The sequence below is a fragment of the Atractosteus spatula genome, chromosome 2, assembly GCF_055471065.1.
Source record: "Atractosteus spatula isolate fAtrSpa1 chromosome 2, fAtrSpa1.hap1, whole genome shotgun sequence".
In the NCBI taxonomy this organism is placed as follows: Eukaryota; Metazoa; Chordata; class Actinopteri; order Semionotiformes; family Lepisosteidae; genus Atractosteus; species Atractosteus spatula.
Genome location: NC_142707.1, coordinates 31,467,962 through 31,495,079, shown reverse-complemented (window position 1 = coordinate 31,495,079; position 27,118 = coordinate 31,467,962). Strand labels below are relative to the sequence as shown.

General features: G+C 35.2%; 1 protein-coding gene across 3 annotated transcripts in view; it reads right to left on the bottom strand.

Annotated features, from left to right (window-relative positions):
- eya4 (EYA transcriptional coactivator and phosphatase 4) overlaps window positions 1–15,511 on the bottom strand; it is a 90,740-nt gene extending 75,229 nt beyond the window's left edge. The window contains exons 1-2 of one of the 3 annotated variants that reach the window (XM_088931534.1): window positions 15,159–15,511; window positions 10,182–10,259 (exon numbers count right to left, since the gene is read on the bottom strand). In XM_088931534.1, the coding sequence (XP_088787660.1) occupies window positions 10,182–10,214 (33 nt within the window). In that variant the 5' untranslated portion in view covers window positions 10,215–10,259; window positions 15,159–15,511. Of the gene's footprint in view, window positions 1–10,181; window positions 10,260–13,976; window positions 14,091–14,885; window positions 14,916–15,158 lie in introns of those variants that run through there. The other 2 variants (XM_088931550.1, XM_088931542.1) reach the window with 2 other exon arrangements.
- Window positions 15,512–27,118: the final 11,607 nt, after the last annotated feature.

Sequence of the window (27,118 nt, the reverse complement as noted above, 5' to 3'; positions counted from 1 at the left end):
ACTTAAACATATCAGTGAAAATGAAATCTGTTCGGGTAAAATGGAAGTCAGGTCTTTCAGAGCTACAGTTTCAACAGTTACCCTCTGCTGAGATGAATGTTATAAACTCTCAGAAAAATTAAACCCTGAAGACAATGGCTTCAAGAGAACAATGGAGAAAACTGTTAGGCAAATGTGAAAAAACAAATAGTTGTTCACAATAAAGCACTGAGGTTGCTGTAAGGCTTTGTAGCATGAGATATAGTAAAGGCAGGATATACTGTAGTTTCATCATCCAGCAATATGAATTACCCTCAGGAATTTAAAGAGCAAGGTTTTATTTTTCAATCTTATTATCAATTTAAACGCAAGGCCTAATTGAAATTAAATTACTGAAATGAGACAGAAAATCAACACATATTAAAACTGACGAGCTGTGCTGCCCTTGCCACCTACATAACTGTAGCCCCAGCAAGATGACATTATAATAATAATCCTTATTGTATATAGCACTTTTCATGATGCATCATCTCAAAGCACTGTAAAATACTGTAAGACCATTAAGTAGAAAAATACATATATGCATGTCAGTAAAGTTCCTGACTGTTTTCAATGCTTCAGGACACTTACTGTAAGTCAACAACATGCATATCCATGCAGATTCAGATACCCCCCTGCCACCTGTATGACACCTATTCTGCAAACACATATACGTGTTTATAAGTGCATGACAAACAAGCAACTATCACTTAAATATGCATTAATAAAGTGTTCACAAATTAAAATAACCTGACAGTGCACAACCAATTTGTCATTTGTTGAGGCTAGGTACTACCAGACTTGTCATTAAGTTAGTAGCAAGTCTCTTCTTTCCATAAGAAACTACAAATTACATTTGAAACTCCCAGTCTAAAGTATTACCTAATTTATTAGGTAACTGCCATTTCTAAGTTACCTTTCCCATTCTGTATACTTCATTTTAAATCCTGACATGCAAATAAGAATTGTATTAAGGCAATTTACATGTCTAAATTTGTTTTCAACATAGGTCTTCCCACAAGTAAAATTTCCAAATTACAGCAATCATAATGTCACTAGGGGATCAACCCCTTAAGTTAAATGTGCTCATTGATGAACTCCATAATGTTAATAAGATTCCAGCCTCTGCAATATTGGGGCACAAGTACTGCATGTGTCATAGAAACCTGTCAAGTTTGCTTAACTTTCTTATCAATCAGAGCCAACTCATATGCACCACCATTACTAAAAATCATATTAGTACTGGGCTCCTTCCTGTTGCCAAGTAAGCAATAGGTGGTTAAAGAAATACAGAGAGCCATTTCCTAAAATAAAGTGAAGTTTTTCAAATTAGAACTCCATAAAAAAACGAACTTGCCCTCCATCAAATGTAATCGCTGCATAATAACTTAGTTACGGTAAACATTTAGCCTTATTCTCTGAAAGTATACTGTCCTGTAATCAAATATAATACAACAAAAAGCAATTTACACCTAGAGAAGGTTCACAAACAAATTGAATACATTTCAACAAATTACTTTAAAAACCTGCCATTAACTGAATCATACTCAGAACCTATTCCTTCAGAGAATAAAAGTAATTGCTTTATTAAATAAACTCTCCATTAAATGTATATATAAATCAGGCCTGGCAAAATACAAATGCAGCTTTTATTGAATATAATTCCCACTTACCCTCTTGTGAAGTGAAAACTTTGCTGAATTCAATAACTTTACATAATGTTTTCCCAATTTTTGTCTTTGGTTTGTTAAAGTCTGATTAATGTCTTAATCAGGTCTTCATAAACATGAAAATCACGAATGCCCTGTTCTGTGTATTGTTTTGATTATATGTCTGTAATTTAGTGGAAAACATTAGCTTTGTATTTCAACAACTAAACATGGATTATTCATTCTTGGATTTTGTCATAAGGAATGCTCATTCAGAACATACAATAATTGAACCAAATGCATAATACTACATGTATATACAGTGCCTTGCAAAAGTATTCAGACCCTTGCACAGTTTCCAGATGTTGTTGCTTTAAAGCTTATGAACATTATGAAGAAGACATGAATTACTTTCTTCTAATTGTTACAGTATATTCATATGTTTTGTTAGTATAGTACTCCCCACAATTCAAAGCAAAAAACAAGAAGAAAATAGTTTATATAAAAGAAAAATGTAATGGTTGCATAAAAATTCAAATCTTACCCTAAAATTAATTTAGGTAAACAAAATCACCTTAACAAGCCACAGAATTAGTTGAGTGGCTACTGTTTGTGTCTGTGTGCGATGAAATTGGTTCCCATTGTTTCAGAATAGATACACCAATCTCTCCTAGGCCTCTCAGTCAGGGGGTGAATTTCAAGTAGAGATTCAACTGTGAAGGCCAAAATGTTTTCAAAACATAAAGTCATATAAAGGCTCATGTCAGAGTATAAAACATTTCAAAGACAGTTAACATCTCTCTGCGCATGGTGAGGCTGATCATTAAGAGGTGGCAGGCACCAGGAACTGCAAGGAGGAAACTGCTTGGGAATGCCACTGTGAGGCCAATGGTAATGTTGAAGAAGTTACAGAGTTCAGTGGCTAAGACAGGAGAAAATATTTAAATGAGCCTGTATGCAAATGACAACACCATCCCCACTGTCAAGCATGATGGCGGCACCATTATCTTATTGTTCATCTTCTCGTCACCAGGTAAGCTTGTCAAATTGATAGAAAAGTAGTGAAATATTTCCAGATCTTTTTAGCAGGATAAAGATCGAAGTACACTGGAGTGGTTTAAGAATAAAATGAATGTCCTTAAGTGGTTCATCCTATTGAAAACAGAACAAAAACATGACAGTGCATTTTCTGTGTACTTACTGTACATCTCCACAATTTCTGAAGTGATTTAGCAATTATTTCAGCAGGTTTTTAACAGTGTTTTTGTTAATAGCACTTCTGCTGCTACAGTTTAGCTGATCTTAATACAGAGGAATTATTTAATTCCTCAGTTCGATTTAACTTTGAGGTTCTGCTCCGTGTGTGGCCTCTGTCAGCAGTGATTTTAATTTATTTATTATCAGGATTATTATGAATTATTATTCTGCTCTCGCAGAACATGTTGCCAAAGAGAAGAAAACAGTTCTCAGAATAGGTTTCTTAAAGTAAAAATAAATCAACTGCAGTTTCACAACAGAAAGAATGGTAAAAAGTCAGTGGAAGAAGAAAACAGCACATGTCAGAATCTTACGTTGTTTTACTACAGATCCTTCCAAAGGGAACATTTCATGGGTTAATTTTGTTGTATCGCTGCATCGGTTTTTAATCACCTTTCCCACTTCTCTGTATGAATTATTTTAAAGCTAATGCAATCTCCAATAAATAATACAATAAATCAGGTCATCTACACCATGCATTGCAAATTCTAAAGCAGTGAAATTATTAAGCCTACATTTTATGTTCAATCACTAGTACGTGTGGCACAATATGGTATGTAATGGTATTAAATTTTGAAGTGGTGCGATTTCGTTTTATCTAAAATTGCACAATAAGCAAAAGCAAAACAGGTCGCAATCTTCGGCCATGCTATATTCATCACAGTCAGGATTCACATATTTCTTACCTTGTAGATAGAGAAATACATCTTTCGCCTATGACTAATAAAATATGGATAAGTGGAAGGTACTGTGTATGAAAGGGCTGCCAGTCAGCCACATACAAAAAATGATCTCTAGAAGAAATTAGCAGTATCAGTACCTCCCATACTGAAGATACCTTTCAGAATCCGAGTACAGAGCTGTCACTGGGTGTACAACAAGTCCACCAACCATCAAAATGATGATGAGCATGCATATTTGCTCTATCTCTAGAACAATAGGGAGGGTCTCTCAGCTCAGTCTATTAGTGGTCCAGTAGATATGTACATGCAGCGGCTTAGCGAAAGTTAGGTTACTTATACAACAGGGAGACCCACTACATACTGATAACAAGATAAAAGCAGTGCATTTCATTTGACTCATCTCATTTGACTTATAGGTACTATGGATATTTCCACTGTTCTCACTGTTGATGTGGTAGAAATCTCCACCACAGTTACTAAAACATTTTACTAAGACTGTATGTTTTAAACACTGCAAAAACCAAAATCCACAATGAATGTGCAATTTCACAGCAATAAAAACAGTTTTTTCCAGTCACTTTTATGACGCAGTGACATAGGTGTTTTCTATTTTCTATTTTCTATTTTACAATATCATTATTCAGTAAAGAAAAATAATTCTATAAACATATGCAAAGGAAATTGCAGTAAACCAATATTTAAAGTATTGCAAGTCGAAAATGAAACTGTTGCTATTGTTAGATACATAAATCGTGAATACATGGATCAGAAAAATGCAAAATGCTTGTCACCATGCCAGTTCACTTTGAAAAATTAAGTAAAAGTTTGAGCAAGGAAGATACAAATATAAATGTAAATCATAATAAATTAGCCACCCTTACTAATAATTTTACAATTTTTATTAAACAATTTTCTAACATTAGTTTTAATGGAATCAGTACTCAAGCGGAGTCTCCTTATATATTATATAAACTATACATACAGTTCCTAAGCAGTTTTAAATTAACTTAGGTTTGTTACACTAAACCCTTCATGACTCTCTCGGTCTGTGGTCCTGGCAAAGAGACCTGCAACACTCAATTTGGTGCTCTGGGTACATTCCAGCACCAACGGAAAAGCTAAAAGATTTTTTTTGCATTACATTAAAACACTGTGCAGCCCTCCCAGGTCACAGATCACCTCCCCCACCTCCCTCCTTTCACTCTGTATACCTTCCCCGGCTTAGTCAAAACACTGCAAACTTCAAACGCGAGCCCTGCTTGGCTCCACTACCACTGCAGCTTGCATTGCCCAAGAGGGGCTGGTGTATTCGCCAGTATTCTTCTTTTTTTCAACACTAACAAAAAAAAAGTAGGCAATCTGAGCAGAGAATGAAAGAGCCATGTTCTGTTAAGCAAACCTGGCTGTTAAGAGCGCGTGGATTAGAACTGAAAGCTTAACGTCCAAATTACAGTACCGGCATTCACAATCTTTACAGTCAGAATCAAATTCATAGTGGAGGTTTATCACTGAGACTATGGTTTGAAATGCTTTCTGTTCAAATACTCTACATTATATGCTATGTAAGACTATGGCCATTAAAACAAAAAATACTAATTGTTCCAACTTCTAGCACTTCCAGCTCAAAGACTTTTACTTAAGCACTCTAGAGCTAAGTATGTTATACCTATTTTTTGTTATGTGCTGTATTATTGATAAGGTGTGTGTCATGCGTATCTGCCTACATATGAATTATCACATATTTGTAGTGTTTGTAACTTCAAAAAAAACATTTTGCAAATCTAGAAAGACTAGATTTGAAGCTTGAAAAACTGGTACAAATGCTGTTCAGAAACAAAGAGTTTATGCTAGAAGTTGCTAGGTTTATTGATACTTTAATGATAAAATACTCATCTGATTGCTGATTTGTACTATAATACTATATATTACATATACTATTTATGTAATATTATATGTAATAGTATTATACTGTATACTATTACAGTATATTATATAATATTATATTATACATTATATATACTATATATTTGTACAATAATAATGTTATAGTGTCACCTACAGTATATTAGATATGAAAGAAAGAAGCTTTATATAAAAGACGTTTGACTAGGCATCTAAAAAAGCAAATGGACTACTTTTATTAATACTTGAGGCAAGATTCACCCAGTGCCTTAAAAATCTGCTCAGATTTATAGGGAAATCAATATATTTAAGTAAATACAGGTCACTGGAATAAAAAAAACAAAAGCCCTACAATAGTGGCTGTCAATCTCATTATAGACTAATGAAGTGAAGGGTTCTTCTTACAGGCAGACTGGGCTCCATGTCATGCCAACCCATCTGATTGGATCACTGAGACACCAATTAACATTCATCCCAGATGACTCTCTGGGACTGGCAGGTACAGTACGATGGAACCCAAGACTTTCAAAAATGTCTCCTTTGTTCAGATATTGTCCTTGTACTTATTCTGAATACATTCTCACAAGACAGACCCTGATTATCTTTAACATTTATGTCCCAGCAGGGAATATTAAGGCAATATTAAGGCTAACATCGATAAATGGAGTTTTGCATCCTTGGTATTATGACCTATGAATTGCATTCTCGGTGCAAGTGTTTCGTCAGCCTCAATGGGTAGTTTTACTTCAGAATCCATTTTTTTGTCACCATTTGTCATTACTATCCATTCTTTTAACATAAAACGAGAAGGGAAGACATTAAAAAAAGATTACAAGCCAGAACTCATTTCACAATAATGGCTGCAAAGCTGGTGTGTTTTTGCTTTTATTCCTAGAATAGTAAGTGTCGAGGTTTGAGTACAGTTGAAATTCATGGGTGAGAAACTGAAAAAAAATATGAGTCAAATCAGAGGATATTTAATTCTTGATCAAATTACACTAGCCAGTAACTGGTATTCCATTTACAGCTGCACTACAGCTGGTATGCATTGCAAAACAAGCAATTACTACGAACAGTTAGAGTTTGAAAAAAAGTAAGTGTGAGAAAGTCAAGTGCCCGGATTAATGTGTTCACACTAAGCAGCTTTTTTCATTATAATGAAAAAGATAAATAAATGAGGAAATTAAATATTACTGTACTTATACTAGAATTCTTATTTCAGAGAAAGAAATGCGCATGCAATAACTCAGTCTTCTCCTCAAACTGAATAAACAAAGTATTGTGCGACACAATTACTTGCCTTTAGTCTTTAACTGATTTTACTACTAAGTCTTTATTCAGTTTAAAACTGAATGTCCAAACAGCTATTCTCCAAAATCCTCTGTATTTTTCCAACAGAACTTCACAGAAATATCTTAAGATTTGTTTTATGCAATATTTTCTAAATATTTTATATGAATGAAATTGGAATATTTTACATAAAGTATACTCCGGTCACAATTCAGGTCGACAATGAATTGCACTGCCAATCAAACGTAATAAACTGAATAATTTCAGTAGAATCATCTTGTAATAGACTGGGTTTAGGTTCTGGGCTTGGACCGTTGATGTTAACTTTGATGCATGGAAATTTCTATGCACTGTATTAACATTTATTTGTGTTACTGAACATTTGTTTATTTATTCTTATTATTCTTTGATATAACCTATCTAACTCTAGTTTTTATGGATTTATTATATGTTTGCCATTGTTTGATAAAATCGATATGTTAGAGTTAAATTAAAGCTGGAAATTGTGGTTGAAATTAAGGAACATAAAAGCACCCTACTGAAAAAATCACCAGAATTCTGCAGTTCCCATCATATAGTTCTCTGTCATTATACCATGTAGTTCTCAACGCAACAGCACCATTCCAGCCTACAGAAGCCTGTGCCTTATCGTTTCACTAAAAAGTGCAATTTACTGAAAATACTGAGTGGGTCTAAATTTCCAAAATGGTAAGCACAGGTAGAACATGTGCAAGCCAAATGTGCCAAAAACCAAATAAAATTACTATCAACAAGGTTGTTCTAAGGGTTTCTGGATTGTAAAATGTTTTACTATGCAGCCCTGGAAAAAACATGTTTATTCTTCTAAATGACTGTGGTCTTTCATCTTCAAACCACTGTCTCTTGATTTAAAGAATTTGAAATCAAAGTTGAATTTGCCAATGGCAGACTTATTTTCTACCTTTTTTTAACTTTCACTTTTCTAATTATTTTCTTTGGAGCTCAATATACAGAACTGTTAGCAGCAAGATACCTTTTGTGCTTCTTCGAGCATCCAGAGCACTGCAATAAGACACATCCCTTACAAAAGAGAAATTCAAATGCGCTATGAAAAGTAAAAATAGTCCATGGGAATAGAGTGCCATTTCCACCTGCTACACCCCTTCCAAATACTATAAAAAGCATAAAAAATACAAATTATGCTGTGCTGGGACAAGCCATGTAGAGATAAGAAAACAAGAAAAGCAAACAAATAGAAAGACATACTGTAAAACAGGAAAAAAACACGCAGTCACTTCCAATGAAAATGAACATGTGAAACAGCTTGTACTATAAGCAAAGCCTTACTGTAACTAATGGGTTGTGTGTCGATTATTAGGGATTTTATTCCCCCATTTAGAACATTACAAAGTAAGAAAAATTAAATAAATCAGCAGGCAAATGCTTCTGAAACATGCTCCTTAATTTGCTTATCTTTTGAGAATGCGCTAAAATAGAACAAACAGAAATAGGCTGTTAATTAAACCATATCCTATTGGTACAGTATACAGAATTAACCACGCTTTGTTTATCATGTCATTAATGAAAGATGTGTGGGAATTTAAATCTAACAACTAACTGAAAACATAAACATTGTGCAAAAACACATCCACAGGACTTACTATGTTTACGTTCAAGTCTAAGAATTAAAATATTAAGCCCGGCCAGAATCGGCTTGCACTCCTATCCCATTACACCTTAGTAACTTTAAAAACAACATATTTAATAGTCCTTGCCCTACTTAAAACCATTGTTACTTTCTGGGTTGGCATAGCTAGGACGAAAAATCTTTGCTGTTATATAAAACAGGGCTCTAGGATGAAATTACACCTGTTCTTTACGAATGTCTTTGAAATACGAAACTAGTGAGCTAGCAGCCAAATTATTTTCTTAACAATAGAGGCTGATCTTTAAACAAACAAAAATGGGTCTATAATAGCGGGGTGTCTATAAACTAACAAATATTCAGGCCATTGATTTATTCTTTTCAAAATAAGCATCATAGGCTTTATTAACAATCACATTATAATGGCAGAAAGGTTCGCATTTATAAGCTCTTAAATATCCTAAATCTCTTTTTTATTTTTAAGATGCCCCCCTTTATACTGCAGAATTCATAATTATACAGTAGTCATACCTGATGTATTTAAAAGCCCAATATTTTTAAATGGAAACTTGTACTGCTGCAAAGCAATAAACAGGAAAGTACAAATCTACTGTATTTGAAATGAGCAGTCAATTAGAGCTCTTTGGCTTCCCTTGTCTTCCCTTGTTCTCTATCTCTGGAACTGTATCACAAGTAGCGACAATGTCACATCTCACAGTGCGGATCAATCTATAAATGTATGGATTTTATGCATTCCAATTAAAAAAAATCTTTGCAACTTTAATGTGATACAAAATCATCACAAAATGACTGAAATATTCAAGGTTCACTAACGTTTCCAGGAGAGAGCTTGTTAGTCCTGAAATTGCCATGCGGCTACTGTGCAGAAGCTTTTCAAACCACATCTGCTTCTTATTATGGCCACTGCTATACTGACTTTGCTCACCAAACACTTTGAAGCTTGGGTGGCCTTCAGACCAAAACAATGAGCACAGTGCAGTTCAGGGGTCCAATCTTAATACTTTTGTCTACAGTTTTCCTCTAGATCTCAGTGAGTATGCAACGCTTTGTTTTTTACACTAGTGATTAAAAGCATCACAAACTCATCAAATGCATGGGTTTGTATTAATCATAAAGAAAAAGGTGGGGTCTAAAATGTTAGCACAATGTGTCTCCATTCCTATTGTATATACTGGAAATGGGGAAACATCCAGTTTGATTTAATTTTTGTCTCATTTTGTGATTCACTTTGAATAAACCCGGTATCTTAAATCTAAATATAAAATATATCAAGATGTACAAATCCAAATAATTATTTGATTAAATACAAATATCTGTTTTGTTAAATATGACACCAAGAATCTAGGAATCCAAAAATTCTTAAACACAGAAAATGTATTGTCCAGTATGTATAACCTCTGCATACATAGCCTCTGTATATAAGCTACAAGACTGCAGTTTGCTCCTTTTTAATGCTTAATCATTTTATTTCATGAAGTGGAGAATGAATAATTGTGATTTTTATCATATTTTTATTTTATAGTGGTTGTAAAATGCACTTACAGTAGCTGTCAATGTTGCCATAATTATGCCTCAATTAAAAAAACAAACAGATTCAGACTGTTTATATTTTGCAGTTCCCATCTCAGTCTGATAAATAACACTGCCATCTAATCATTTTAAATATCATATCATATTTATCACATTAGGTACCACCACATACACATATGGAGATAAACAGAGACAATTTATACTCACCGATTGTTCATTGAGATCTTGTGAGCTTTCCATGGGGCTTCTGCTACTGTACTCTTCCAGTGTGATGCACTTGAATATCTACAACAATGCAAACAAAATTCCTATTAACAGCTGGGAAACACAAGGCTGGTGTTTCCCCTCTGCATTAACATTTGTTCTTGGAATTACATGCAAGTTAACTGCTCTGATTAATATAACCTCATTCTTTCTTTAAAGAAACTGATCACAATATAAGTTACATTACTGTATGTACAGGAAGTTCACAACAGTTTAATAGGGGTGTTTAAAAAAGTAACTTACCAGCTTTTATGAGAAAACTGACTACAGTACTTTCAGTATGGCTTATGACTAATATGTCATTTAAAGTTTACAAGTAAATAAAACACATTCAGCTACCTGAGCACAGTCTTTTTCTAAGGTCAGGTACAGTACATGCCTTCAGAATGATGTGAAATATTGAATTAAAACAGCTTTCTTTGAGGAAGTGCAATACTGTTGTTATAGTTGTGAAATGTTTATTACAGTTATGTCTTATTGCAGTCTTGCAAAAATGTTGTGAGACAGGTGGGTCCAAGGGCACATACTGTATGATGGTCTTTCAACAGATCATGCCTGCTCCTATAAAACATATTACTTTACTTTCTGCATGTAATGTAGAGATAGCTAAAACTCAGCCGTGTCCATTTGAGAGTTCCACAAATTTGTGTTTGCATTTGGATAAGCAACAAATGGAGCCACTTTGTTTAAACATCATGCAAAAAAAAACAACTTACACAGACATACAATATATTATTTGTCAGATGGAAAGTTAGATAACTGCAGAAATGACTGAACACATGGGAAGAGAAATCCATGAATTAAAAAATACAGATGATATTAGGCTCTTACCGGTCTGGTACACCTTAGAAAATGGGATGAGAAATGAATGTGTGTTTTAGCTGTGAGTTTTCACCCAACGGCAAAAGTACTGTAACAGCATCACCGAGAGGCCTTGGCATTTGTCAGTAAGCAGAAACAAAGCCTTGACTTTTATTTCGAACAACAATTTGGTGTATCATAAAAACAGAAGCTTAAAGGAAGGTTCAAACTGAAGTTCTTCATTGCATTAGAAAGACAGACGATCAAAGATGATGGCAAAGAGGGAAACTCGTGTACAACTAGTTTTTCTCACTGATGAGTGGGGAACAGACAGAGAGATTACGTGAAAAGTAAAATTGTAAATGGACATTCACAATTCCCTTTTAAAAAGCAAAATATGCACAATCGCTCACAAAAGAACTATTGGTTATTCCTATTATGGCCCCTGTAGATAAGAAATATATTTAAAGTCAAGAGACTTCACTAAACTGACGTTATCTGCTTCTCTCATTTTAACTACAGCATTGACTGAAACCATACAGGTTTCTCCACACTGCTTCACAAATTACTCTCAACTGTGCCGGCATTGGATGAGATATGAAATGAATCCCTGTGCCAATAGATCTTGGCCATCTGAACAAAAAAAAATAGCCCCAGTTTCTAAAGCGCCTTTCCTTTGTACATAGGTTGCAACACAGAAAGAGCCAGACTCATTTTCAGCCACAGTTTCATAACAGGTGTGATCCTGCTCGTGTTGATGTACAGTACAGTGACAGGTTAACATTTTTCTGCTTAGAAAGGCTAATATTAAATCTTTAATTTAAGTATTAAGATTTGAACCTTATGTAATATCATATATATATGATGAACAAGACCAAGTTACATACCAATGTCATGTCATTCATGGTATTTTGAAAAAAAAGATTGTGTCAAATATGTTTCCATAATGAAAGGCACTAATGACACAGTGTATATAGTTTTCTATTTCTTTTAATCAGTATGCCTTCAAAACTACTTGTCTTCAAACTGTATCCTTGGGAAGATCTATTTTTATTTCATAAGGTTTTCAGCTCATTTTTATCTGAAACTGAAGACAAGGAAATGCTACACCCTCAAAGTCAGACATGATTAATTGATTTTCTCTTGAGTTGTCTGTAACCTATCCAAAGGACAGAACATTCACTGTATTATCTCGTAGTAATAATAATAAAAGGAGTTTGTGATTTTCAGAACCTAGAGTGACACCTGAATATTGACATTTACTCTTCACTTCTGTCCAGACTTCACAATACATTGTACATATTTCCAATTTATGATCCATGACGGAAACCCTGAATTGCTCATGGTTATCTCACATAACTTTTTTGTTTGCTTTTTAATAATATAACACATCCTAGACTGAGGTCAACAATAATCCATAATAATAATTTTATCGCCCTCCTTTCAGTAACCGCTAGTGGAAGCAAAGAGTGGTTACTCTAAGATAAATGTCCTATTGGCACTAACTCCGGTAGCAACCATATATAAAAATAGATATAGTGTCATAAGTCAGGTTAAAACCTGAATGTCTTTTTTAACACTAAGCAGACACCCCACTGCAGTCGAAAGTATACGTATTTGAATACATCTGAATAAATGTTGCCGGTAAAAAAAAGAAAATAAACATTAAACGATATTGTTTTTTCCACTTTCGATTATGTTAACCATATTAAATTAGATTTCAAAATAAGTCTTCGTCGTAACCGCGCTCCAATATTTTATTACTATTGCCTTGAAGACATTTCAAGCATTTACTATCATGGCAAATCCTAAACTTAGGTTTTAAGTACTCTAGCAGTCCTACGAAAGGAGAACAGCTGTCAGAACTATGTAAAATAAACACATTCTATTCCTGAAACACTAAGAACAGCACTTTATTAAATACTGCTGGTGCATTTGCCGTAAAAAAATTGTTTTAATATTTCTCTTTTCATAAAATTTCCTAGCGAATTCTTTGCTAATACATGTATATTGATTGCACCGATGAAACAGATATGTAATAACAAAATTTCCTTGTCAGTAAAATCTTAATTGTAGAATTTTCTATTGAACAACTGCGCATTGTATTTATATATCTAGAATGACATGGAATGATTTCTATTTTCATATTCAATAAACAAGTCATTCGACAGTATATACATGCAAAGATTATGAAAAAAATACCAAACACTTCTAAATGTACAATGTATTTATTCATTATGAAGCACTTACCGTTAAGACAAGACTTATTAACATTCTGTCGTTTAGCTTTATAACATAGGATTTCATATAAATTTAATAAAAATTTACATTATATACAATACAAAATGTATTATGAGTAGTGTTTAATACTTTAAAACAAAGACAATTTAAAAAACTTTACATATATTTAACACTTAAAATTCAAGACAAAACAAATTAAAGAACTCAAGACGGAAATTATTTTTCTAAACTAGTAATTTCAGCGTAACTGTGGTTACACAAATGTTGCAAAGTTAAAATGACACGGTTTCACAGTCCCGTTTTCGAAAATAAAAAAGTGTCCAAGCTTTGTAAATTAAGAAAATCAGTAATTAAGTTTTGAAAATCAAGAATGTTAGGTAAAAGCACTTCTGCAACATATAACGGAAAGCAGGAAAATATAATCAAATTTCCTATTTAAAAACATAACGAAGGAGTTTCACCTACATAAGGCATCGGACACATAATGTGCCATAAATTCCTCAGACGCAAGGAACATTTTCAAGATAAGGATACTATATTCAAATATCATTCAAGCATCTTTTGCATGCTACTCCTAGGAAATAATATACGATGACAAAGCCGCTCTGGACTAAGCGCTTAATTCAATGACAGCTACATATCTAGAACTTTAAAGTTAACGACCACAGCAATTATACATTTTTACGCAATGTTTACCTAGGTGTATTTAAAAGACAACTTCTGCGACAGTTGCCACTTTCCCCTAGCAAAAGCATATCCACTGAGTCTCGCATCTTCGCACAATCATGCTGCCCGACTTCCCTTAAAACTTATGTTGTGAAGAAATTAACCGTTAAGCATGAGTCCTTAATGTGAAATCCAACCGTTATGTTTTCTTAGGTATCAGATTTTCTAAGTGTCTGTAAAGTCACCAGGAAAGACAGGCTAATAGCCAAGAGCCCATTGGGCTTCAACGGAGGGATCCTAGTGTCAGGAAGAGAATCCTATTTCCTCCAACATCTCAAATATAAACACAGACTCCACGTGGATCTGATTTAGTCTGAGAACAAGATACCGTATTTTAAAAGAAAAATAAAAGTACCTGCTGAAAACAAACAAATATGGACTTTTGCTCTCGTGTATGTAGCAAATTTAAACTAGGTGCCTTCCCACACTTCCAGTGCAGAGACGCGAATTAAATGAGCTAATTATGCTATCGGTGCGCTGCAAAACTACTTATGAAAGCTGAAAAAAAAACTATATTTAAACGAATTCAATCAAATACAGACGAGACATCAACACGGAGGCCACGACCATTATTACTGCCCAATACCGTTGCCGGTAAACTACGTTAGACAAACCGTTAAGAAGCAAATGTTAAATGAGTCCATAATTTAGATAACTACCCGTAGCTATTTAACTTTACTTGCAATGAGCGACACTTAAAAGCTTTGAATAAATACTGTTATTTATATTTATAATATACACCTATAAATAATAATAATGGTGGGAGAAGAGGAACTGTTGATAATACCCTGACCTACATCACCCCCTCCCCCAACAACTAAAAGTCTACTTAAAAAAACACAAAAAATGACCCGATTCCGGACCGAAGAACAAGAGTACCTGAATAAAGCGAGCTCGTAAGCCCTCGGGCTACACGCAGGTTTCCAGCGTTTGAGACAGCAGCTTTGCTCTCCCTTTAAATCGATTATGAACTACGCACAGTGACTCGCACACAGTCATCATTTTGCTTTATCACCAGCCGATATCTACACTTCAACTGAACTGCACCCATTTCATCCGCTGTATCTTTTTTAGGCATTTTCAGAATTCAGCCAAAAACAAAAGCGTGTAATAATATTTTAATGCAACGGCAATACGTTGAGATATACGTACCCTGTTAAGGATGCTTTAGATCTTCAGAGAAACGTCTTAGTTTCTGCTTATCTTCATATATTTACTCCATCAAAAATGTACACACATGCATATTGGTTTGCGATCTTAAATTATAGCAGCTGTATTTTTCCTTACGCTGTCAGTTCACAACAGATGTTCTCCGCTACTTAACCTCAACAGATACCGAACAAAAACAACAACAAAAATAATGGCGTAGGGGGGAAAAAGGGAGCAAAACAACTGCTATTACGTATTTTTGAACTACTTCGTCCCCTTCTTAAAAGTTAGAGGCTTTACAAAATACAGTATTAACACCCCTCACTTCATTATTAAAGCGCTGGCGCGAGCGACCAACTTCAGCCACAGACCTAGGCGCATGCGCGGCAGCTGCCATGTGGAGCCCACTTGGCAGGAGCTCAAAACGTTAAGTGGGATACGGCAGGGGAGAGGAGCGGGATTCCAAAATTAATTTCTTATTAATAGTTAGGTCGAAAGGAACTGCAGAGCTTGTTCTGATGATTTTGTTTCATGCTTTAATCCAAACTTTCACTCATGCTTAGGCAAGGTGGCTGAGCTAGGCAAGCAGAAAGCTTTGGGACTTCGTCCTCAAGTGACACAATGACAAGTGAGAATGCATTGCATCTTTCACCACTGCTGCTGCACACATTGTAGAGAAATGTGCTTTAGAAAAAAATATTATTAATCACAATAACCTTTGTTTTATACCTATGGTTTACACTGTAATTTATAGTTTACATATCTATCCACTTACTAACTGTTTTACACAGGGGATGCCAGAGTCTATTCCAGCAGGCCACAGTTGCAAAACAGGACACACCCTGAATGGGACAGCGGTCCATCAGAGGTCACACACCGGCACAAACACACACACACACTCATATCAGGATTAATTTTCCCAAAAGCCAATGAGCCTACCACTATGTCTTTGAACTGTGGGAGCAAGCCAGTACACTCAGAGGTATCCTTCTGTATGTGAACACAACAAAAACATGCAAACTCCACACAGATAGGCCTCAGCATTGCAAGGCATCAATGTTGCCACCCTGTAATTTACACGTAGGATTATTTAAAAGAAACATTTCCAGCAAATAAGCCTAAAATTAAATTTGTATGCATAATCTTGAAACCAATATTTGTAAGTCATTAAACCTTTTGCAGCCCTATGCCAAAAATATAATATAAGCAGAGTTTATGACAGCACTTACTATGAACATTTCTGAATAAGACAGACTAGTAACAAAATTATTCTTTCAAGGAAGGCCTTACATTATGTTTTTAATGATGCCAGAAAATCAGTATATCATTGTCTAATAATTTGCTCCATGCAACCACCTCTATCTGGACAAAACAGGCCTCCTCCTACACTTGTCCTTAATAAACTGTATCTGCAAGTACAGTATGCCCTCTGGCCCTGATTTGTGTGCTGTCTTGAGTAGTGATCAGGGGTTGTTCTTGACAAGATTGTTCAGATTTTGAGTCGTGAATTTTTTCCATGTGGTGTGTACACGTTCAAGGTATTGGAGGGTATTCCATCTAATCAAGAGCCACACAGCACAACTCCTGTCAGCGGTGAATTCTTGTATGCCAAAAGACTTGAAGTTTCCTACCAGGGAAGAATTTGATGCTGTCCAGGTTCCTATGGGTTTCATGTCACTATAAAAACCTTAAAAGAACCTGAACATATGTAACAGGTGTGGCCAATCTTGGTCCTGCAGAGCTGAAATCCAGCAGATTTGTCAGGTCACCCTTATACAGTATCATCCATTTGTACAAACCTGGAACACGTGTGTGTTTTGATTAATTTAGTAACTAATTAGTTCAATAAAGTCAGGAAAGGCCAGCAATTGTCCTTAATAGTTATTGATTCTTGCTTTTATTTCAAATTAGTTTAACTACTGAATTGAACTAATAACTTGCTTGTTGTGATCAAAGGAAGGTTGGGTTTAGAAATTGCATATTTAACGGGGATCTACTGTACAAAACCTGCTGGATTGTGTCACTCCAGTACCAGGGTTGGTCAAACCAATATATTTTAAACTGTATGTACGCCTTGACTGTGAACCTATATTGGACTAACCAGCTATAGAAAATGGATGAATGTATACACTTGTTTGTATAGGGAGACAAATGTCATGTTCAATAAGGCTGATCCTGAGCTGTAATGAAATTTCCTCTTAAAGTTCATTATCATCCCCTATGAGAAAACCTTGCAGGCTGTGTCTATCTGTGCTGTATCCAGAAAACGTCCTTTTCCTTCCCACCTCCTAGTGCTTTCATTCAATGAACTCCAGTGACAAATTGCATACATCGTGTGGTGAATGCAATTGAATCATATACAAAGCTGAACCTGGAAAATAAATCCATGAACTGGCCAAGTCATACTTTCATGTTGTTTTGAATCTTGTATTTTGAATGTAAATCTGCAGCCAGATGTTGCCATTAAAAAGTATGCCTTAAGATATATACTGTAGTTCATACCTTATTAGGATGATACTATCACTTGTTTATTATTATTGTTGGCATTATATTTGATTTAGAGCAAGTTATAAGCATGATTGTAAGTTTGAACATTTTTTTTTCAATTGGAACAACTATATCTACTTGCAAACCTGTTGTTCTGATTAAGACAATGAAAGTTGTTTTGTAATGCCCTGAAAGTTCTCAAGACTTTCTTTGATCAAAGTTTTACTGTAAGCATATTTTTCTCCAAATGAGTGTATTCAAAAGCACAATGTCTTGGCATTCCACACTTTCTTTGAGAAAATATTTACACTTTTAGTGATCTGTATACATTCCCAGCAGAGACTCTTCCAAACTTCTCTCAAAGCGACATCATTTAAGGCATCTTGTAAATAAGCTCATTCTAATGTGTTAAACACGAGCATATGTTAACGTTTAGCATCTATATTTACAGATAAACACTAAAAGTGTATTGCTATTGGAATAATAATTCAAATAGGCATATGGAATGAGTCAATGTAATGTTTTTTATTTTATTGTTTGAGGCTGAGCTCAACACTAAAGTGTAGTCTTTTATGACAACCAGAAAGTACATATGGGCGATTTTAATTTATTTAAAAATCAAATATTAATATACAAAAAATATGATTACAGCCACTCCATGGTTAACAAAAATCAATAAAATGGAACCACTATTTTAGCAGACAACACTTTCAGGAAAGATAATTAAATTCTGCTGAAGATAATTAATTCAAGTTGATAAAAGAAGTCAACCAAAATCTATTCATTATAAGCATCTATATTTCTTTCTACCTAGTGTAAATTATTATTTCCTACTATAACTATTTATTCCAGCAAAAAAGAAAAAACACCTAAAAGTCTTGAGGACTCAAGGACGGGTTTCACAAAGCTTGATTAGCACTAATCCTTAACTTACTGACCTAACTGAATTTGACAAGGCTAATTTAAAGTTCATTGTTAATTTGTTAGGAAATGCACAACAGATGATATTTTCAATAGCGCCATGTTTTTATATCTACAGTATGTGTATAGCCTTACTGTGTAACTAGATCATTATTTTTACATTTTCTTATCGATGGTTATAGGGAAAAGTGGAGTTACTCCTTAACTTTCCCATATCTTCCTGTTAGTCTGTTTCCAATAAGTACATCCTCTAACTGTAATAAACAAGTACAAAATGAATGTGCAGTAATGAATGGTTCCAATGTCTAGTTTCACTGACATAGAACAAGACATTCATGATGTTTGCCCATTTATAGTACATATTTTTGTCTGCAAGAACAACTCAAACAATGAAATGTTTGCAACGAATAAACAACTAAGAAAATCTTTAAGTTGCGAAAAACAATTTAGAAGACTCCATGATTGAATAAAAATTCCTTTCTTACGAGCTTTTTGTTAGTATAACTGGAAATGTAAAATGACATTCTAATAGACACAAGGCAGCATAAAACTGAAGCACTGACAACCAACTGACTGGCTTTTAAAATGTGCCTGAATGCTGAAGTATTTCCCTTAAAAGCAACTATGATTGATAGATATATTTTGGAAATTCATTTGGATGTCTTAATTGTCTTTAAAAGGGGAAGACATTCTGCAGAATCTGTCAACTTTAAAACAATTTAAACCAACAGTTGAGAAAGACTTGTACAGTACAGATTCACACATACTTTTTAGAAACAGCTTAGAGCTTGCACATACTGTAACATTTCACTTAACTAAAACAAAGCATAGTGGAGGTTATTCAAACAGGCTTTTAAGATATTATTATATCCACTTATGTATTTTAAAAGAAAAACACAGAGAAAGTTAGAAAAAGGTTAGAAATTCTATTGTTTTGTAACATTTTCTGCTGCATTGTAGCTCACTTTTCTGGGAGAGAAATATAATAGTTTATAATATATAAGATCACATTCAGTTTGAAAATAAATATGTCAATACTGTAAAATAACAGAAAATGTGAAATCATACTACGTCCCCCTTTAATCAATAGACAAGCAGTTTATAATATAGATGCTTAAAATAAAAAGTAGTGCATACAAATATACAATATGCACCTTGTGACCCAATCTAACCAAAGAGTTGAGTTTATTTACTCTGTAGGCATGTTCTGTGTTATGTAGACAAATATAGACACTGCAGTTTTGAAGGAAAAAACATTTTTACTGAGTAAACTGTTATTTTGTTATTGTAATTTTTACTGAAATATTAAACCGATGTTGTTATGTATAAGTGCAGTTTTGTGGGAAGTTTTTTGTTGTATCTTATAACTGATTAAAAGCTGTGACACTAGTTGTTCACCTTGGTTTACAAATCACATGATGTTTTTGGCTTTTATGGGCTTTGTTTAAAGTTCTCCTGGGCACTTTGTGTGCTCATTGGAATGTTCTCAAATATAAGCCAAATTTTTCCTTTTCAAAACAGTGAAACCCAAATGTATCTGAAATGTCTCCATTTTGCGGTATGGATGTCGCCTAGTAGACTTTGGACCAGATGAGGGTTTTAAGCTTGTTATCCCCCCATCATAATACAGTACAGTTATGTTTAAGACTGCGTTTGATCATATACTGTACATTGTATATACAGTATGTGATTTATAGATACCCCAAATCATGTTTTGCTTTAATTTCATGAGTGAATGTGGCTAAATTAATAACATTTGAACATTTTTATAATTGTATTCACAGGACATTTGTTCACAGTGTCAAACTCACTGTATTGAACAAGGTTTTGAAATCTTTTCTACATCACTTGAAACCACATAATTACCCAGACACTTAACTGCCCTTTTTTTTTTAAGCTAAAGATGTTAAAATGATTGACTTCTCTGCCTTTTGTATAAATCAGGCAAATAGTGGTATAGCAGATTATCTTGATTGGGAATTCACACTCAATCTTGTAGGCTAGCAATGAATAAAGCACCACAGAGGGGAAATTGTATGCAGTAAGAATAATGCATAAAGAAGGTAATGAATCCTGATTAAATTGAGAGGAAATTAAGTGTGGCATTAGAAGAGACATCCCCCTGTTGCCTAAGTCATTTCAGACTCACATCATACAACACAGAGATGCAAACAAAAGGAAATGATGCATAAGCAGTTAGAAAGCATTTATTGTAAGTTATTACACAGTAAATAGTTTTACATTCATCTTTAATTAATCTTCCAATTTTCATATGCAATATGCAGTATAATCAATAATCATTTTTTCAGTCTGTTTAGAGGAGACAAGAAATTGGGCTCAATCACGTCATCCCAGAATATCAGTTCATATTAACTTCCATGAATGTTTACTTCTTGAATGTTCTCTGGATTTTCCAATCAATTGCTGGTCAAATATTGTTTTTTATTCTGCCTTTCATTTTTATCTCTTCAGCTTGCTCTGGCTTTCATTATATATGGTTTTGCTGATATTCACGCCAAGTAACTCAGCATGAGTATGTTTTGCCAAATATCATGATCCCATGACGCTTGTAGTTTACATTTCTAACCTAAACTATTTTACACAGGGATCATAATTATTTATTATTTAAGACAAACACAGTAAACGTAATTTGTTTTGTGACCATATTGTTTGAAGTGCCATTATACATTTAGTACAGTATAACACAACTGGAAAAACCCATATGAGCTCTGTACATTGCTGCTGTGTAACTGAATATACCTGTACTAGTTGCAAAGTGTTCTTTTCAGACTAAAACTATAAACAATGTCCAATGTTGAATTGCCTCTTAATAAACAGGAAACCCAAATATTTGTATTCATCCATTTTCTAACCACTTTATCCAATACAGGATTTCAGGGGAGCCAGAGACTATTCACGGGCACAAGGCAGGATAAACCCTGGGTAAAATGCCAGTCAATGACAAGGCACAAACATTCACACACCAGGGCCAATTTTACCAGAAGCTAATTAACCTACTTTGGACAGTGAGAGGAAAACAGGCCACTTGGAGAAAACCCACATGAACATGGGGAGAAAATACAAACTCCATACAGGTACAGTAGCAGTTAGGGAACTGAACCCAGGGCACCTGTATAGTGAGGAAGCAATGCTTAATACTGTGCAACCATGCCACTATTCAAATAGAATTAATCAAATTCTATATACCCTTTTTTTCCCGTGATTAAAAAATAATTTAAAGAGAATGTTCATAAAACACACATGATTGGCAAGGCCACAAAATGCTATGAATTCAATCAACAATTGACAAGAGATGCAGACTAAATTTACTATGTAGACAGAAGACAATGAAGCAGTGTTGAGGAATGTACCAGAAATGATGCAAAAGCTAAAAACATGAACAATAGCAGCTTTCATGATAGTACAGGTGCTGCATTATAACAGCAGCCACTGCAATACAGTATCAAGAAAGGTAATGTTACTGATCCAGAAACAGGTACAGTACATGTAGAGATTATTAGCAATTCAAAATCCAGCTGGTGATCTTGGTGAATTACCTCAACAAATCATGTGATTCCTTTGTATTTTACCCAAATCTACATTCATTCTATGGACATTAATGACTGGATTAGTGTCCTCTAAGGAAAGCAGTCAGTATAGGCTAATATCTTCATAGTGTGGCCACATCTGGTCCTTGGAGGATGTCCTGTATATGCTCTGTTTTTTTCTATGTTCCCTTTATACAGTATTTCAAAAATGTGTTATATTTCCCCGTGTAGGTTTTACCTAAAATGACATTGTCAGGCATGAGGGGGTGTTGTTGGAAGGAAGAGGGGTTATGTCACATGTAAATGATGACAATTGTAGGAATGGAACCACATTTCTAGCAGAAATGCAATTATCTCAATCTCATATTAGAAACAGAGCAGTTCAATACAATACTCAGAAGTTCTTTTGCATTTAACGAAAAGGTGATGAGGAAGATTAATTTGAAATGCAGTTGCCAATTACTAATAGCATTGCTGAAAGTTGTCTTGGAGAAAGGCATAAGCCAGGTGAATAAACAACAACAATGATAATAAAGTCAACAATGTAGGGATGTTTCAGCAAAACACAAAAACTTTCTTGTAATTTTTAAATGAATACATTTACGCATATTCACACATAAGTATAGTTCCTGTTGTCCAAGTTTAACCCTTTGTAAGTGTATGTTCACTAGCTGATGTGGAAGATGTGCAGTATGAGTGACACCAGTTATGAAATGCATGCCACAGTTCTGCTCCTTGGGCCTATAACTTCTGTGTCGGGTACAAAAGACAATCTTGAATCTTTCGTCCTGATACAAAAACTGTCGTGAGATGACTGACAGGTCTCCCAAATATATTAAAACTTCAAGCTGTGACAGAGCTCAAAATAGCTAGGGCTGCTGTTGATCCAACAATCTCTCACAGCATGCCCATGCTAGTATTTGGCAGTGAGTGCAGAGAACTTAAAAAAAGAACCTCACCCTTAAGGCCTACACAAGCAATTAAACTCGGGGTGGAAATGTCAGTCTGTAGGAACGAAAGGATCTTTCAATTGTTGACATTTCTCTTTCGTCTAATTAGTGAGAACTCATCAGAAAGTTTTTTTTTTCTCAAAAATTTTTGGAAGGCAGGGCCAGGTGGATCTACTTTTTAAGACAGCTGTTGCTTGAAAAATACAGTATATTGCCAAGTCAGACCCCATGATTCTTATAGAGGGGTGAGTAAATGCCATTTAGCTTAGCAGTATTTATAGATATGTAAGGAACTTTTGCCTGGGAGCTGTGCTGACGACGTAAAACAAGAAGACGTTTCCAGAAGTGTCTGTCAAACAAAGTATAAAAATAATCAGGGTAAGATGGGCCAAGTCATTTGTACCACAGTAGGCATGTGACATTAAGGAATTTAAGATGTGATTTATTATTATTACTACAATTTCTCTCTAAGTCACTACTGCTTTCCTTTTCCAGTCCCGTTCAATTTCTTTTCCAAATGGAAACGCAATAGCTTTTATTTAAGGTTGTTGCTATGGGCTTAATCATTTTTAACTAACTCAAATGGAACAGTGGTTTGGGCCAAAATATATTCATCCTTTTACATATACAGTAGGTTTCTTTCTTCTTTTCATTCAATTAAAGTTGTGATTCTATTTTTTATGTGTATTTAGTTTTTGAGACACTGAAGGTAAATTAAGGGATGCTATATTACAATGATACATTGCACAAGTAAGACCTCATTTAGTATATTGAACATTATGTTACAAAAGGCATACAAAAGGAATTATTTGGCCTGTTTATAAAGGAATGTCCTACGCTGACAAGCTTGAAGGACTGAACTTTGTTTTGTCTTCAAAAGACAAGAATATTTAAAATCCTCAAAGGTACTTACAAAGACAGTCCAATTAACATCTTTAGAATTAACACAGAGGGCAGTCTGAGGGCACAAGTGGACTGTACTGTATATTGGGGAAATGCTTTTAAAATAGAGAACAAGAGGTTCTGATTTTACACAAAGAGTTGTGGGTGATCAGAACGAGCTCTCCAATCATGTAGCTGATACCCAGGCTTCTTTAAAGAAATGGGTGGATCAATTACTTACCAGAAACCAACAATTAACTAGATTAAATACCTTCCTCTTCTTTTTGAGTTTTCTGATGATCTCTTTTTTTCATTAGGAAATTCATATTTTTTATCAGATTGAAGTGGGGTCATTGATAATTCCTAATAATGATTAGTGTGAGAGTACAGTATATGACATTTGTTTTGTAAATTCCACATGAAGAACAGAACACTATTTACACATGTAGTTCAGGTGGGTAGCTGCGTCATCATGCATAGGCTGCAAAGGAACAATTAATACTGTAGGTTTTTTCCATGCTGAAAAGAGAAGAAAGAAAACACAACGTTTAGGCTGTGAAGCCTTCTTCGGGTGTGAGAAAGACAGGGCAGACAGCAAAGATTATATACCCTAGGAGAACAAAAGCTGGGAGAGTGGAGGAGGTGGAAGCAGGGGAGAGGCAGAGAGGCCACTCAGGTGGTGCAAAGTGGGGAGAGGTGAAGAGAGGGGTGAAACCTGCATGTGAATAGAGATTACACAAAAACAAGTCTGTCATTGAGAGAAGGGAGAAGGTTAATTCAGGATAATTTTTCTTTCTGATGTCTTTCTGCTATGGGAGTTAAGAAACCCTTCTTTGAGAACGCAGACAGAGAGATCAGTGTGATTATGGCTGTCAGAGGTGAAATGAGAAACTATGGGCTTGGAGAAATCTTTAATCTTCACAGCCCTAACATGTTCTCTGAAGCAGTCTCCTAGTCTCCTTCCAGTTTCCCCAACGTAGATGAAGTGAGCTCTGTTGCAGTGGAAAGTGTCTGGTGTGGATGATTGTTGAGGGCGGTCAAGGGAGCTGTGAACAAGAAGGTTATGCAGATTAGGTGGTCAAAGATATGAGATTATGGGGTGGTCAGAAAAGAGGGCCCCAGTGGAGGGACCAGCCTGTAGGATGGAAAAATTGTCGTTAATGGTCCTGGGGTTAGAAAGTGTGTTAGGGTGGAAGGGAAGCACCAAAGGAATGCGGTTGTTAGGCCGGGGTTTCCTGATCGAGTTGTTGGTCCGGGGGCTGTTTTTGGCTCGGATGAGGGCCCTGTCAATAACATGGGTGGGGTATCCTCTGTTGATGAAAAAAGAGTGCATTTTGAGTGCTTGGTTCTGGAAATCCATGTCATCACTGCCGAGTCATCGTAGCCGAAGGAACTGTGAAAAGAGAGTTTTTAGTGTGTTTGGGGTGAAATGAGTTGTACAGGAGCTATACAGGAAATAGTGGTGTGAATCCGTGGGTTTGTAATAGACTAAAGTAGAGAGTCGAGGATGGTTAATGGATAGGTTTATGTCTAGAAACGGGAAGAGTAGTGGAAGATATGTTAACTATATATTTGAGGGACTGTAGAGCTGTACAGAGAACTGTAACAAAGTAAATCCACCCAAACATAGAGAGAGCATACAGTACAAACACCAAAAGAAAAAGCACTTAAGCTCGCTGAAACCTGGATCTCAAAGCAATGAAGCAGTAGTGTTAACCACCACGCCACCCTGATTTACCTATTTAATTTCTTTACATCACATTCTTTAAATTGATGCAACATTTTTAATGATGTGTGAAAACTGAAGCAGAAAACTGCATTTTCTTTTCTTTTCAGGGCATACCTGAAGTGCGGCATGTTACTATTAATACTTTGATTATGTTCTTATTTTTAAAAAAGCTGTCAGCTGGATTCAAAATTATACCTAAGCGTATTCGTCCGGGAATGTGTTGAAATGGGATCAAAGCAAAAAGACTGTTGTAGTTTACTGCATATCCTGCATCCAACATTTGCTTGTTAAATGATCATAAAAGTATACAGTATTTAATAATAAAACTGTGAAAGAATCCATGTGTTTGCGCAGGTTTCATGCCTCAAAAATTAAGAAACATTAATACACATTTTGCTAAAAGGCTCCACTTGTTTGGGAGTTTCCATGGGGTTTTGTGCAACAGTGTGACAAAGGAGTGGGTAGGTTGAAGTGGGTCAGCTGTCTCGAGCTCTTACCACCAAGTGCTGTTCATTCTGAGCAGTCATTGATGCCTTGACAGCTCATACTATTAATGAGGTTTAAAGCTATACTTTGGGTAGTTGTATTGTTATGTAGCACTATTAAGCCACCCGTATTAAGGACACTTAATTAGTTTATTGTATAGATCCTGAGTATTCTAGTCACCATTCAGTTCAATACAGGCAAAGGAGAGCCGTGAAGTGGTGGAACAGTTAGTCATACACACTGAAGGAGAGCCCTTCTCTGAGTGGGAGGGACAAGTTCTTGGGGAATTGGGTAAATGATGAATTAATATACTGTAGTAGTGAAAGCTAGGAGACCAGCTCAGTATATCAGAGAGTTTACCTGAACTACTTAAATGTAGATTTAAACAAACATTTAGGATGTGGTCAAACCCTAATCTAAACTACATCTGTCCATAAAGCATATACTGTATATACTGTATATATATATATTTGTATGGGTTTTCTTAAGTGCTGTGCAGCATGGTGATGCAGTGGTTAGCATTATCTTTCGTTGCTGGTTCGATTCCTTGTGTGCTACTATATCTGTGTGGAGTTTGTATGTTCTCCCTGTATTGGTGTGGGTTTCCTCCCACAGTCCAAACATACTGGTAGGTTAGTAGGCTTTAGTAAAATTGACCCTGGTGTGATTGATTGTATGTCTGTGTCCGTGTCTGTGTCTGCCCCGTGATGGACTGGTTTTCCATCTAGGGTCTATCCTGCCTTGTGGACTTTGCTTGCCAGGTTAGGCACCAGCTCAACTGGATCACTGTATTGGATAAGGTGGTTAAAAAAATGGGTGGGTAGGTTAATTGTTGTTGAAGATATCTCTGGATCTTTGTGTCAGGGATGCCCATCTCCTTCCTATGTAATCTATTCCATTTGAAAGCTTTCCAGTGCCAGAGAAAGCTGAAGCCTTCTTCAGCACACCATGTCTGCAGCC